Here is a 16,640-nt window from a genome sequence, read left to right on the forward strand (position 1 = left end):
CAGTACACTAGGCAGTATATCTGTTGTATCCCCAGTATACTAGGCAGTATAACTCACTGGTATCCCCAGTACACTAGGCAGTATATCTGTTTTATCCCCAATACACTAGGCAGTATATCTGTTGTATCCCCAGTACACTAGACAGTATATCTGTTGTATCCCCAGTACACTAGGCAGTATATCTGTTGTATCCCCAGTACACTAGACAGTATATCTGTTGTATCCCCAGTACACTAGGCAGTATATCTGTTGTATCCCCAATACACTAGGCAGTATATCTGTTGTATCCCCAGTACACTAGGCAGTATATCTGCTGTATCCCCAATACACTAGGCAGTATATCTGTTGTATCCCCAGTACACTAGGCAGTATATCTCACTGGTATCCCCAGTACACTAGACAGTATATCTCACTGGTATCCCCCATACATTTAAGCAATTGTAGTCTATATTAGTGGATTGTAGTCTATATTAGTGGATTGTATTGTATGTTAGTGTATATTAGTGGATTGTAGTCTATATTAGTGGATTGTAGTCTATATTAGTGGATTGTAGTCTATATTAGTGGATTGTAGTTTATATTAGTGGATTGTATTGTATGTTAGTGTATATTAGTTGATTGTAGTCTATATTAGTGGATTGTAGTCTATATTAGTGGATTGTATTGTAGTCTATATTAGTGGATTGTAGTCTATATTAGTGGATTGTAGTCTATATTAATGGATTGTAGTCTATATTAATGGATTGTAGTCTATATTAGTGGATTGTAGTCTATATTAGTGGATTGTAGTCTATATTAGTGTATTGTAGTCTATATTAGTGTATTGTATTGTATGTTAGTGTATATTAGTGGATTGTAGTCTATATTAATGGATTGTAGTCTATATTAGTGGATTGTAGTCTATATTAGTGGATTGTGTTGTATGTTAGTGTATATTAGTGGATTGGTGTGTCTTGGATAGCCACCTAGACCATACATTATATTATGTGGGCCCAGCCACTGACAGCTAGCCACCTGTATATCGCTACCCCCCCTCTGACACACACCCTGCCTCTCTTTCCCTCACACTCCCTATATCCCCATCAGACACACACCCTGCCTCTCTTTCCCTCACATATCCCTACACCCCCCATCAGACACACGCCCCCTCTCTTTCCTCACATATCCCTACCCCCATCAGACACACACCCTGCCTCTCTTTCCCTCACATATCCCTACCCCCACCCCATCAGACACACACCCTGCCTCTCTTTCCCTCACATATCCCCCTGTCAGACACACACCCTGCGTGCACACATACTGATTTTCTCCCAGGGCTCCAGACCCTCTCTATTACCCCCTGACAACCATCTGTAAGCAATCTGCATTCTGCATGGCTACCAACCCATCTCTTCTCTCCCTCCCTCCCTCCCAACAGTCCCTGCCCCCATTCTAATCCTCCCTTCCTCGCATATCTTTCTCTCTCCCATCCCTCCCTCTCCCTCCCATCCCTCCCTGTCTCTCCCATCCCTCCTTCTCTCTCCCGTCCCTCCCTCCCTTCCTCTCCCTCCTATCCCCCTCTCTCTCCAATATCTCCCTCCCATCCCTCTCCCTCCCATCCCTCCCTCTCTCTCCCGTGCCTCTCTTTCTCTCTCTTCTTTGTGTCTTATTGATAAGCCGAAAAGGAGTCCCATTTCCGGAACAGCTCCCAGTCCCAACACTTGGACCTGCCGTAGCCCTACGATACAACTACAGGGCTATTGTAATCTCTACTGTAGATCAGGGTCCAGGACAGGGCTATTGTAATCTTTACTGTAGATCAGGGTCCAGGACAGGGCTATTGTAATCTTTACTGTAGATCAGGGTCCAGGACAGGGCTATTGTAATCTCTACTGTAGATCAAGGTCCAGGACAGGGCTATTGTAATCTCTACTGTAGACCAAGGTCCAGGACAGGGCTATTGTAATCTCTACTGTAGATCAGGGTCCAGGACAGGGCTATTGTAATCTCTACTGTAGATCAAGGTCCAGGACAGGGCTATTGTAACCTCTACTGTAGATCAGGGTCCAGGACAGGGTTATTGTATTCTCTACTGTAAATCAGGGTCCAGGACAGGGCTATTGTAATCTCTACTGTAGATCAAGGTCCAGGACAGGGTTATTGTAATCTCTACTGTAGATCAAGGTCCAGGACAGGGTTATTGTAATCTCTACTGTAGATCAAGGTCCAGGACAGGGCTATTATAATCTCTACTGTAGATCAAGGTCCAGGACAGGGCTATTATAATCTCTACTGTAGATCAGGGTCCAGGACAGGGTTATTGTAATCTCTACTGTAGATCAGGGTCCAGGACAGGCCTATTGTAATCTCTACTGTAGATCAGGGTCCAGGACAGGGTTATTGTAATCTCTACTGTAGATCAAGGTCCAGGACAGGGCTATTATAATCTCTACTGTAGATCAGGGTCCAGGACAGGGTTATTGTAATCTCTACTGTAGATCAAGGTCCAGGACAGGGCTATAGTAACCTCTACTGTAGATCAGGGTCCAGGACAGGGCTATTGTAATCTCTACTGTAGATCAGGGTCCAGGACAGGGCTATTGTAATCTCTACTGTAGATCAGGGTCCAGGACAGGGCTATTGTAATCTCTACTGTAGATCAAGGTCCAGGACAGGGCTATTGTAACCTCTACTGTAGATCAGGGTCCAGGACAGGGTTATTGTATTCTCTACTGTAAATCAGGGTCCAGGACAGGGCTATTGTAATCTCTACTGTAGATCAAGGTCCAGGACAGGGTTATTGTAATCTCTACTGTAGATCAAGGTCCAGGACAGGGTTATTGTAATCTCTACTGTAGATCAAGGTCCAGGACAGGGCTATTATAATCTCTACTGTAGATCAAGGTCCAGGACAGGGCTATTATAATCTCTACTGTAGATCAGGGTCCAGGACAGGGTTATTGTAATCTCTACTGTAGATCAGGGTCCAGGACAGGCCTATTGTAATCTCTACTGTAGATCAGGGTCCAGGACAGGGTTATTGTAATCTCTACTGTAGATCAAGGTCCATGACAGGGCTATTATAATCTCTACTGTAGATCAGGGTCCAGGACAGGGTTATTGTAATCTCTACTGTAGATCAAGGTCCAGGACAGGGCTATAGTAACCTCTACTGTAGATCAGGGTCCAGGACAGGGCTATTGTAATCTCTACTGTAGATCAGGGTCCAGGACAGGGCTATTGTAATCTCTACTGTAGATCAAGGTCCAGGACATTACATTACATTTACATTACATTTAAGTCATTTAGCAGACGCTCTTATCCAGAGCGACTTACAAATTGGTGCGTTCACCTTAAGACATCCAGTGGAACAGCCACTTTACAATAGTGCATCTAAATCTAGTAAGGGGGTGAGAAGGATTACTTTATCCTATCCTAGGTATTCCTGAAAGAGGTGGGGTTTCAGGTGTCTCCGGAAGGTGGTGATTGACTGCTGTCCTGGCGTATTAGGGAGTTTGTTCCACCATTGGGGGCCAGAGCAGCGAACAGTTTTGACTGGGCTGCGCGGAACTGTACTTCCTCAGTGGTAGGGAGGCGAGCAGGCCAGAGGTGGATGAACGCAGTGCCCTTGTTTGGGTGTAGGGCCTGATCAGAGCCTGGAGGTACTGAGGTGCCGTTCCCCTCACAGCTCCGTCACAAGCACCATGGTCTTGTAGCGGATGCAAGCTTCAACTGGAAGCCAGTGGAGAGAGCGGAAGAGCGGGGTTCCTCCCTCTTTCCTCACGTGAGAGAACTTGGGAAGGTTGAACACCAGACGGGCTGCGGCGTTCTGGATGAGTTGTAGGGGCTTAATGGCACAGGCAGGGAGCCCAGCCAACAGCGAGTTGCAGTAATCCAGACGGGAGATGACAAGTGCCTGGATTAGACCTGCGCCATCCTGTGAGGCAGGGTCTGCATGGCTACCAACGGATGTTGTAGAGCATGAACCTCCAGGAACCCTGCCACCGCCTTGATGTTAGTTGAGAACGACAGGGTGTTGTCCAGGATCACGCCAAGGTTCTCCCAGCCCTCTGGGAGGAGGACACAATGGAGTTGTCAAACCGTGATGGCGAGATCATGGAATGGGCAGTCCTTCCCCGGGAGGAAGAGCAGCTCCGTCTTGCCGAGGTTCAGCTTGAGGTGGTGATCCGTTCATCCACACTGATATGTCTGCCAGACATGCAGAGATGCGATTCGCCACCTGGTCATCAGAAGGGGAAAGGAGAAGATTAATTGTGTGTCGTCTGCAACACTTGACCTAGCAATGATAGGAGAGACCATGTGAGGTTATGACAGAGCCAAGTGACTTGGTGTATAGCGAGAACAGGAGAGGGCCTTGAACAGAGCCCTGGGGGACGCCAGTGGTGAGAGGGCGTGGTGAGGAGACAGATTCTCGCCACGCCACCTGGTAGGAGTGACCTGTCAGGTAGGACGCAATCAAGCGTGGGCCGGCTAGATGCCCAACTCTACGGAGAGGGTGGAGAGGAGGATCTGATGGTTCACAGTATCGAAGGCAGCCGATAGGTCTAGAAGGATGAGAGCAGAGGAGAGAGAGTTAGCTTTAGCAGTGCAGAGCGCCTCCGTGATACAGAGAAGAGCAGTCTCAGTTGAATGACTAGTCTTGAAACCTGACTGATTTGGATCAAGAAGGTCATTCTGAGAGAGATAGCGGGAGAGCTGGCCAAGGACGGCACGTTCAAGAGTTTTGGAGACAGGGCTATTGTAACCTCTACTGTAGATCAGGGTCCAGGACAGGGTTATTGTAATCTCTACTGTAAATCAGGGTCCAGGACAGGGCTATTGTAATTTCTACTGTAGATCAGGGTCCAGGACAGGGCTATTGTAATCTCTACTGTAGATCAGGGTCCAGGACAGGGCTATTGTAATCTCTACTGTAGATCAGGGTCCAGGACAGGCCTATTGTAATCTCTACTATAGATCAAGGTCCAGGACAGGGCTATTGTAATCTCTACTGTAGATCAGGGTCCAGGACAGGGCTATTGTAATCTCTACTGTAGATCAAGGTCCAGGACAGGGCTATTGTAATCTCTACTGTAGATCAGGGTCCAGGACAGGGCTATTGTAATCTCTACTGTAGATCAAGGTCCAGGACATTACATTACATTTACATTACATTTAAGTCATTTAGCAGACGCTCTTATCCAGAGCGACTTACAAATTGGTGCGTTCACCCTAAGACATCCAGTGGAACAGCCACTTTACAATAGTGCATCTAAATCTAGTAAGGGGGGGGTGAGAAGGATTACTTTATCCTATCCTAGGTATTCCTGAAAGAGGTGGGGTTTCAGGTGTCTCCGGAAGGTGGTGATTGACTCCGCTGTCCTGGCGTTGTGAGGGAGTTTGTTCCACCATTGGGGGGCCAGAGCAGCGAACAGTTTTGACTGGGCTGCGCGGGAACTGTACTTCCTCAGTGGTAGGGAGGCGAGCAGGCCAGAGGTGGATGAACGCAGTGCCCTTGTTTGGGTGTAGGGCCTGATCAGAGCCTGGAGGTACTGAGGTGCCGTTCCCCTCACAGCTCCGTAGGCAAGCACCATGGTCTTGTAGCGGATGCAAGCTTCAACTGGAAGCCAGTGGAGAGAGCGGAGGAGCGGGGGTGACGTGAGAGAACTTGGGAAGGTTGAACACCAGACGGGCTGCGGCGTTCTGGATGAGTTGTAGGGGTTTAATGGCACAGGCAGGGAGCCCAGCCAACAGCGAGTTGCAGTAATCCAGACGGGAGATGACAAGTGCCTGGATTAGGACCTGCGCCGCTTCCTGTGTGAGGCAGGGTCGTACTCTGCGGATGTTGTAGAGCATGAACCTACAGGAACGGGCCACCGCCTTGATGTTAGTTGAGAACGACAGGGTGTTGTCCAGGATCACGCCAAGGTTCTTAGCGTTCTGGGAGGAGGACACAATGGAGTTGTCAACCGTGATGGCGAGATCATGGAATGGGCAGTCCTTCCCCGGGAGGAAGAGCAGCTCCGTCTTGCCGAGGTTCAGCTTGAGGTGGTGATCCGTCATCCACACTGATATGTCTGCCAGACATGCAGAGATGCGATTCGCCACCTGGTCATCAGAAGGGGGAAAGGAGAAGATTAATTGTGTGTCGTCTGCATAGCAATGATAGGAGAGACCATGTGAGGTTATGACAGAGCCAAGTGACTTGGTGTATAGCGAGAACAGGAGAGGGCCTTGAACAGAGCCCTGGGGGACGCCAGTGGTGAGAGGGCGTGGTGAGGAGACAGATTCTCGCCACGCCACCTGGTAGGAGTGACCTGTCAGGTAGGACGCAATCCAAGCGTGGGCCGCGCCGGAGATGCCCAACTCGGAGAGGGTGGAGAGGAGGATCTGATGGTTCACAGTATCGAAGGCAGCCGATAGGTCTAGAAGGATGAGAGCAGAGGAGAGAGAGTTAGCTTTAGCAGTGCGGAGCGCCTCCGTGATACAGAGAAGAGCAGTCTCAGTTGAATGACTAGTCTTGAAACCTGACTGATTTGGATCAAGAAGGTCATTCTGAGAGAGATAGCGGGAGAGCTGGCCAAGGACGGCACGTTCAAGAGTTTTGGAGACAGGGCTATTGTAACCTCTACTGTAGATCAGGGTCCAGGACAGGGTTATTGTAATCTCTACTGTAAATCAGGGTCCAGGACAGGGCTATTGTAATTTCTACTGTAGATCAGGGTCCAGGACAGGGCTATTGTAGAGATCAGGGTCCAGGACAGGGCTATTGTAATCTCTACTGTAGATCAGGGTCCAGGACAGGGCTATTGTAATCTCTACTGTAGATCAAGGTCCAGGACAGGGCTATTGTAATCTCTACTGTAGATCAGGGTCCAGGACAGGGCTATTGTAATCTCTACTGTAGATCAAGGTCCAGGACAGGGCTATTGTAATCTCTACTGTAGATCAGGGTCCAGGACAGGGCTATTGTAATCTCTACTGTCAGCCACAGTCTGGTAAAGGGAGTCCTCCAGGAGTTAGCCAACCAGCCGGCCAGTCAGCCAACCAGCCAGCCAGTCAGCCAACCATCCAGCTAGCCAATATGCCAGACAGCCAGCCAGTCAGCCAATCTGCCAGCCAGTCAGCTAGCCAGCCAGCCAGCCAACCAGCCAGCCAGTCAGCCAGCCAGCCAGCCAGTCAGCCAACCAGCCAGCTAGCCAACCTGCCAGACAGCCAGTAAGACTACCAGCCAGACAGCCAGTCAACCATCTAGCCAGTCAGTCAGTTAGGGTAAGGGTGGCCTTAAATCACATAGTTGCTTTGGTTTACTGAAACTGAGATCCTCACTGTACCACTAATGATTTACAATGTGCCAGAGTAGACAAACAAAAGGAGAGGGGCAAGAAGAGAGAACGAGGAAGAGAGGGGAAGGATTGGGCGAGGAAGATAAGGAAGGATAAATAAGCCGGTGTAGAGTTACATATCAACCACAGAGGAAGGCGGTGTAGAGTTACATATCAACCACAGAGGAAGGCGGTGTAGAGTTACATATCAACCACAGAGGAAGGCGGTGTAGAGTTACATATCAACCACAGAGGAAGGCGGTGTAGAGTTACATATCAACCACAGAGGAAGGCGGTGTAGAGTTACATATCAACCACAGAGGAAGGCGGTGTAGAGTTACATATCAACCACAGAGGAAGGCGGTGTAGAGTTACATATCAACCACAGAGGAAGGCGGTGTAGAGTTACATATCAACCACAGAGGAAGGCGGTGTAGAGTTACATATCAACCACAGAGGAAGGCGGTGTAGAGTTACATATCAACCACAGAGGAAGAGGAAGGCGGTGTAGAGTTACATATCAACCACAGAGGAAGGCGGTGTAGAGTTACATATCAACCACAGAGGAAGGCGGTGTAGAGTTACATATCAACCACAGACGAAGGCGGTGTAGAGTTACATATCAACCACAGAAGAAGGCGGTGTAGAGTTACATATCAACCACAGAGGAAGGCGGTGTAGAGTTACATATCAACCACAGAGGAAGGCGGTGTAGAGTTACATATCAACCATAGAGGAAGGCGGTGTAGAGTTACATATCAACCACAGAGGAAGGCGGTGTAGAGTTACATATCAACCACAGAGGAAGGCGGTGTAGAGTTACATATCAACCACAGAGGAAGGCGGTGTAGAGTTACATATCAACCACAGACGAAGGCGGTGTAGAGTTACATATCAACCACAGAGGAAGGCGGTGTAGAGTTAAATATAAACCACAGAGGTCGAGTCTGTTTCCCACATGATTTTTCAGAGAACAAACTTGTCATTCAGGCACGTGCAAATGCACACACACACATATACACACTCATATACACACACATATACACACATATACACACACACACACACACACACACACACACACACACACACACACACACACATTCCTGATTGAGGGCCATCTTGGTCTTAGTTCCTGTCTGTGACAGTGTTAGATCCTAGTTCCTGTCTGTAACAGTGTTAGATACTAGTGTGTGTGTGTGTGTGTGTGTGTGTGTGTGTGTGTGTGTGTGTGTGTGTGTGTGTGGTGTGCATAAAAGTATGTGTGTGAGTGTGTAAAACGGATATGCGTGCATGCATGTGTGGTGTATGAAAGAGCTTGGACATGTACAGTGGAGGAATGCCGTGTGTTGTCTTGTCACTAGATGGATATATATGTATGTGAGCACACGCACAAATGTATGTAATGTATGTATGTGTGTGGAGCATTTGGGAGCTGGAGCCTGAAGCTTACACCTCTTCTCTCTCTCTCTCTCTCTCTGTGTTTCTCTGTGTCTCTCTCTCTCTGTCTCTCTCTCGCTCTCTGTCTCTCGCTCTCTGTCTCTCTCTTTCTCTCTTTCTCTCTCTCTCTCTCTCTCTGTCTCTATGTATCTCTCTCTCTCTGTCTCTCTCTCTTGTCTCTTCTATTCCCAGTAGGTCGTCTGGTGTGAGGAAGGAAGGCTCCAGAAGCTGAGAGGAGAGGGAAGGGTTAGAACAGAGGGAAGGGTTAGAACAGAGGGAAGGGTTAGAACAGAGTTAGAACAGAGGGAAGAGTTAGAACAGAGGGAAGAGTTAGAACAGAGGGAAGAGTTAGAACAGAGGTAGAACAGAGGGAAGGGTTAGAACAAAGGGAAGGGTTAGAACAGAGGGAAGGGTTAGAACAGAGGGTTAGAACAGGGAAGAGTTAGAACAGAGGGAAGAGTTAGAACAGAGGGAAGGGTTAGAACAGAGGGAAGAGTTAGAACAGAGTTAGAACAGAGGGAAGGGTTAGAACAGAGGGAAGAGTTAGAACAGAGTTAGAACAGAGGGAAGTGTTAGAACAGCGGGACGAATTAGAATAGAGGGAAGGGTTAGAACAGAGCGAAGGGTTAGAACAGAGGGAAGGGTTAGAACAGAGGGAATGGTTAGATCAGAGTTAGAACAGAGGGAAGGGTTAGAACAGAGGGAAGGGTTATAACAGAGTTAGAACAGAAGGAAGGGTTAGAACAGAGGGAAGGGTTAGAACAGAGTTAGAACAGAGGGAAGGGTTAGAACAGAGGGAAGGGTTAGAACAGAGGGAAGGGTTAGAACAGAGGGAAGGGTTAGAACAGAGGGAAGGCATCTGTACGCTTTCTGACTGACAGTAAAGAGAAAAATGGAGCAGACAGATGGAGCAGACAGATGGAGCAGACAGATGGAGCAGAAAGATTGAGCAGACAGATGGAGCAGACAGATGGAGCAGACAGATGGAGAAGACAGATGGAGCAGAAAGATGGAGCAGACAGATGGAGAAGAAAGATGGAGCAGACAGATGGAGAAGAAAGATGGAGCAGTTCCTGTACAAAAAGAATGGAAAAAAAACAAGAGAAAACAAAACAAGAAGTGGCGCCAAAATATTTGCACTTTCTCCTCCCTATGTTTGACTTTCTATCTGTTTTGATATTTGTTTGATATTTTCTATTGTGACTTAAAATATCTCGATAAGAATAATAACTCTTCTTCTCATTGTTAACCTTAATGTTTAAACGCAGCGAGACAGTTATCCCCTGTAAGGTTCTTCACTGGGACATTATCCATGTTGCTGTGGCATTCTGGGTCTTCACTGGGACATTATCCATGTTTCTGGGTCTTCACTGGGACATTATCCATGTTTCTGGGTCTTCACTGGGACATTATCCATGTTTCTGGGTCTTCACTGGGACATTATCCACGTTTCTGGGTCTTCACTGGGACATTATCCATGTTTCTGGGTCTTCACTGGGACATTATCCATGTTTCTGGGTCTTCACTGGGACATTATCCATGTTTCTGGGTCTTCACTGGGACATTATCCATGTTTCTGGGTCTTCACTGGGACATTATCCACGTTTCTGGGTCTTCACTGGGACATTATCCACGTTTCTGGGTCTTCACTGGGACATTATCCACGTTTCTGGGTCTTCACTGGGACATTATCCATGTTTCTGGGTTTTCACTGGGACATTATCCATGTTTCTGGGTCTTCACTGGGACATTATCCACGTTTCTGGGTCTTCACTGGGACATTATCCATGTTTCTGGGTCTTCACTGGGACATTATCCACGTTTCTGGGTCTTCACTGGGACATTATCCACGTTTCTGGGTTTTCACTGGGACATTATCCACGTTTCTGGGTTTTCACTGGGACATTATCCATGTTGCTTTGGCGTTCTTGCAACACAACATCCTGTCATTTCATATAATAGCACACAAAGGTAAAAGCACAGTTAAATGTGTCTTCGAACACAGCAAACAACTTCCTGTGATGTTTATCCGTCAGTCCCAATGTTACTCTGTCAGCTGTGAGGCTGTGTTCTCTCTGTTCTGTCTCCTTAATAACACAGGAGCTGATGACACGAAGAAGGTTTTTTAAACGAGCTGCAAATCAACAGCCTCAGTTTGCTCTACAATAAACTGCTCATCTGTAGCTGTAACTAGCAGAAAACAATGACAATCCGTTAGATCACCAGTTAGATCACCTGTTAACCTGTTAGAGCACCTGTTAACCTGTTAGATCACCTGTTAACCTGTTAGATCACCTGTTAACCTGTTAGATCACCTGTTAACCAGTTAGATCACCTGTTAACCAGTTAGATCACCAGTTAGATCACCTGTTAACCTGTTAGATCACCTGTTAACCAGTTAGATCACCTGTTAACCAGTTAGATCACCAGTTAGATCACCAGTTAGATCACCTGTTAGATCACCTGTTAACCAGTTAGATCACCTGTTAACCTGTTAGATCACCTGTTAACCTGTTAGATCACCAGTTAGATCACCAGTTAGATCACCAGTTAGATCACCTGTTAGATCACCAGTTAGATCACCAGTTAGATCACCAGTTAGATCACCAGTTAGATCACCAGTTAGATCACCAGTTAGATCACCAGTTAGATCACCTGTTAGATCACCAGTTAGATCACCTGTTAACCTGTTAGATCACCTGTTAACCAGTTAGATCACCAGTTAGATCACCTGTTAGATCACCTGTTAGATCACCTGTTAACCAGTTAGATCACCAGTTAGATCACCAGTTAGATCACCAGTTAGATCACCAGTTAGATCACCAGTTAGATCACCAGATAGATCACCTGTTAACCTGTTAGATCACCAGTTAGATCACCAGTTAGATCACCAGTTAGATCACCAGTTAGATCACCAGTTAGATCACCTGTTAACCTGTTAGATCACCAGTTAGATCACCAGTTAGATCACCAGTTAGATCACCTGTTAGATCACCTGTTAACCAGTTAGATCACCAGTTAGATCACCAGTTAGATCACCAGTTAGATCACCAGTTAGATCACCAGTTAGATCACCTGTTAGATCACCAGTTAGATCACCAGTTAGATCACCTGTTAGATCACCTGTTAGATCACCTGTTAACCAGTTAGATCACCAGTTAGATCACCAGTTAGATCACCAGTTAGATCACCAGTTAGATCACCTGTTAGATCACCAGTTAGATCACCAGTTAGATCACCTGTTAACCTGTTAGATCACCAGTTAGATCACCTGTTAGATCACCTGTTAACCAGTTAGATCACCAGTTAGATCACCAGTTAGATCACCTGTTAGATCACCAGTTAGATCACCAGTCCAGTTAGATCACCAGTTAGATCACCAGATCACCATGAACCCCAGGAAGACTAGCTGTTGTCATTAGAGGTCCTGGGATCCGAAAAGAAAGATGAAAGATCAGAGTTCAGCTGCAGAAGTAAAGAGACTCGATCCCCCATAATGCACCCCTTCAGAAGTCCAGTAGCTGTGTGAAGAGTTATTTGCGTCCCTGACTAGAGAGGCTACTATATGTACAGGGAAGTAGTGCACAAATACAAGCGAATGTGTTCCGTATGTTTTGTTTTGTAAAATGTATATGAACTGCAATATTCATTATGTGAAAATGGTATGGGGTGGAAAGGAAACTGTGAGACTGACTGAGTTAAGTTGAAAGTATTTCTTTAAGAGTCATAATAATGAGAGGTTTAGACATTAAACCCCTGGCACTGTATTTTAAATCAACCATACGATAATGTAGGCAGAACAGACACTGAACTGGCAAACAGAGACAGAGAGAGATAGGGGGGTGTATTCACTAGGAACCAAACAGAAGTAAACAGGACGAAACGGGGAGGGACCCTACCTGAATTTGTCCAATAGAAACTCTTGTTTCTTTTTTGCTACAGTGTGCGCTAATGAATACACCTCGGCTGAAATTCCCATGTCAGCAACACATTGATCTTTGGTCAGGTTTTGTCTATGGTCTGTTATGCTAACCCATTAGGCTTAATAATATGTTACGGTAACCACAGGTCTACCACTTCAACAGTGGCGTACCTGACTGAAAATGTCACCACAGTCATAATAAAATAAAAAAATAATAATAAATAAAAGATTGACGGAAAAAAAGAATGATATCCACAATTGTTATCTTTCTAAATTCAGAAAGATGAGGTTTGTTTATTTGTGATTGTTTATGTGTGTATTTGTTTGCCTATATGGACTTATCCCTGGAAACAACCATACACTGTCCCCATGGAACTAAAGTAAGAGAGAAGGCTCTCAATGTAAATATGTATCATATTCTGTTGTTGGTTTCCTTGTTTCATTGTGGAGCTTTTGGACTAAACTTTCTAAAAAGCATATTTTATTTTATTCACATCACGACAAATAGCGGTACTAAATGTACTTATCACACATTAATATAGGACCCAAACTGTAAGACCATCCCAAATCTTTTTGGAGTGTAAGACCTCTCCCACAGCATTTGACTTCCTGTATGTAACAGGTGTCAATGTGGTTGCTTTGGACACGGGAAGAAGAATATCTCTAAGGGGAACAAGAGCACATTACTGACCCCTTCTGGTGAAAATATATCACTGCTTTTAGAAAGGGTCCGTCTCAAACGCAAGCATCTAGTTCACTATATCTTTTAGACAGGTGTGTTACAACACGAGGACCTTACTAAGCAATAGCTTTTTCTTTTGACCAAGCCAATTGACTTCCATAATTTGAAATAAACGTTTTTAAAGAATCTTGGGTTTCTTTTTGATTTATGTTCAATTGTTGAGATCTCCGCTGACAAGTGATCACAGTATTTGACCATATAATTAGATTGAAATTGAATTAGAATGAATGACATTTCTACAAAAATATATTTCTGTATTGGACTCCTTCCTGGTTCTTTGTGTGGCTTTACTGTAATAAAGCCATAACTGTAACAGACTTAGCCGGTAGGTCCGTTGCTAACAGTAGATCACAAAGTCAGATAGGAGCTATTAAAGAATGGTTGATTGGTCTGTATCAAGACAACACATGGTGATACAAGTCCTTACTGTAGTCTGGATAGTAGGTGATCTCTCATCACCATATGTTGCCGTTTGGGATCATACACCACATGTGAGATGTCCTGATTTGTTTGGGATGGGAAAGGTTTCTGGTATGATGAAGGTGGTGGTTCAGAAAGAGGGTTGATGGTGGTAGGATGGGGTAGGAGGTAGGATGGGGTGCAGGATAGGGGGTAGGATGGGGTGCAGGATAGGGGGTAGGATGGGGTGCAGGATATGGATAGAGGGTAGGGAGTAGGATGGGTTGTAGGATAGGGGTAGAGGGTAGGGAGTAGGATGGGTTGTAGGATAGGGGTAGAGGGTAGGGGGTAGGATGAGGGGTAGCGTGGGGTGCAGGATAGGGGTAGAGGGTAGGGATTAGGATGGGTTGTAGGATAGGGGTAGAGGGTAGGGGGTAGGATGAGGGGTAGCGTGGGGTGCAGGATAGGGGTAGATGGTAGGGGGTAGGATGAGGGGTAGGGTGGGGTGCAGGATAGGGATAGAGGGTAGGGAGTAGGATAGGGGTAGAGGGTAGGGGACAGGGGTTAGGATGGTTGCAGGATAAGGTTATGGGATAGCACAGACTAGAATATTTTCCGGGATTCATCCAATGGCATTGAGGAGTACACCACATCAGCCATCGGCTTCGTTAATAAGTGCATCGACTATGTCGTCCCCACAGTGACCGTACGTACATATCCCAATCAGAAGCTATAGATTACAGGCAACATCCACACTGAGTTAAAGGTTAGAGCTAACGCTCTCAAGGAGCGGGGATGCAAATCTGGACACCTATAAGAAATCCCGCTATGCTCTCAGACGAACCATCAAACAAACCATCAAATAAGCAAAGCGTCAATACAGGATTAAGATTGAATCCTACTACACCGGCTCTGGTGCTCGTCGGATGTGGCAGGGCTTAAAAACTGTTGCGGACTACAAAGGGAAACCCAGACACGAGCTGCACAGTGACACAAAGCTTACCAGACCAGCTAAATGCATTTTTTGCTCACTTCGAGGCAAGCAACACTGAAGCATGCACGAGAGCACCAGCTGTTCTGGGTGACTGTGCGATAACGCTCTCGGTAGCCGATGTGAGCAAGACCTTTAAACAGGTCAACATTCACAAAGCCGTAGGGCCAGATGGATAACCAGGACGTGTACTTAGAGCATGAGTGGTCCAACTGGCAAGTGTCTTCACTGACATTTTCAACCTCTCCCTGTCTGAGTCTGTAATACCTACATGCTTCAAGCAGATCGCCATAGTCGCTGTGCCCAATAAAGCGAAGATAACCTGCCTAAATGATTACCGCCCGGTAGCACTCACATCGGTAGCCATGAAGTGCTTAGAAAGGCTGGTCATGGCTCACATCAACAGCATCCTCCCACCTACCCTAGACCCACACCAATTTGCATACCGCCCCAATAGATCCACAGATAACACAATTTCAATCGCACTCCACACTTCCCTTTTCCCACCTGGACAAAATGAACACCTATGTGAGAAAGCTGTTTTTTGATTACAGCTCCACTTTCAACACCATAGTGCCCACGAAGCTCATCACTATGCTAAGGACCCTGGGACTAAACAGCTCCCTCTGCAACTGGATCCTGGACTTCCTGACGGGCCTCCCCCAGGTGGTAAGGGTAGGCAACAACACGTCTGCCACGCTGATCCTCAACAGTGGGGCCCCTCAGGGGTGTGTACTTAGTCCCCTCCAGTACTCCCTGTTCACCAATGACGGCGTGGCCAAACACTACTCCAACACATAATTAGGTTTGCTGACGAAGCCTCCCGAGTGGCGCAGTGTCTAAGGCTAGCTGTGCCACCAAAGATTCTGGGTTAGAGTCCAGGCTCTGTCGCAGCCGCCATGGGGCGGCATACAATTGGCCGAGCGTTGTCTGGGTTAGGGGAGGGTTAGACCGGCAGGGATGTCCTTGTCCCATCACGCACCAGCGTCTCCTGTGGCAGGCCGGGCGCAGTGCACGCTGACACAGTCGCCAGGTGTACGGTGTTTCCTCCGACACATTGGTGCGGCTGGCTTCTGGGTTAAGTGGGCATTGTGTTAAGAAGCAGTGCGGCTTGGTTGGGTTGTGTTTCGGGGGACACACGTCTCCCTACCTTCGCCTCTCCCGAGTCCGTACGGGAGTTGCAGCCATGAGACAAGACTGTAACTACCAATTGGATACCACAAAATTGGGGAGAAAAAGGGGTGCATTTTTATATTTTTTATTGATAATTTTTAAAAGTTTGCTGATGACACAACAGTGGTTTGATCACCGACAGCAGTGAGACAGCCTATAGGGAGGAGGTCAGAGAACTGGCAGTGTGGTGCCAGGACAACAACCTCTCCCTCAATGTGAGCAAGACAAAGGAGCTGATCGTAGACTACAGGAAAAGGAGGGCCGAACAGGCCCCCATAGTGGAGTGGGTCGAGAATTTCAAGAGCTTGGTGTCCACATTACCAACGATCTATCATGGTCTAAACACACCAAGACAGTTGTGAAGAGGTCATGACAACACCTTATTCCCCCTCAGGAGACTGAAAAGATTTGGCATGGGTCCAGATCCTCAAAAACTTCTAGAGCTGCACCATCGAGAGCATCCTGATCGGTTGCATCACCGCCTGGTATGGCAACTGCTCGGCATCTGACCGTAAGGCGCTACAGAGGGTAGTGCGTACGGCCAAGTACATCACTGGGGCCAAGCTTCCTGCAATCCAGGACCTATATAATGGGCGGTGTCAGAGGAAAAGCCCATACAATTGTCAGAGACTCCAGTCACCCAAGTCATAGACTGTTTTCTCTCCTACC

The 16,640-nt window shown here is 46.8% G+C and overlaps 1 protein-coding gene across 7 annotated transcripts in view; it reads left to right on the forward strand.

Annotated features, from left to right (window-relative positions):
- The window catches only part of smoc1 (SPARC related modular calcium binding 1), a 573,206-nt gene extending 559,672 nt beyond the window's left edge, over positions 1-13,534 (forward strand). For all 7 annotated transcript variants that reach the window (XM_065004417.1, XM_065004416.1, XM_065004420.1 and 4 more), the window contains one exon: positions 8,937-13,534. In XM_065004417.1, coding sequence (XP_064860489.1) covers positions 8,937-8,953 — 17 coding nt within the window. In that variant the 3' untranslated portion in view covers positions 8,954-13,534. The remainder of the gene's footprint in view (positions 1-8,936) is intronic.
- The last annotated feature ends 3,106 nt before the right edge of the window (positions 13,535-16,640 follow it).

This window comes from Oncorhynchus nerka, linkage group LG18, assembly GCF_034236695.1.
Source record: "Oncorhynchus nerka isolate Pitt River linkage group LG18, Oner_Uvic_2.0, whole genome shotgun sequence".
Lineage (NCBI taxonomy): Eukaryota > Metazoa > Chordata > Actinopteri > Salmoniformes > Salmonidae > Oncorhynchus > Oncorhynchus nerka.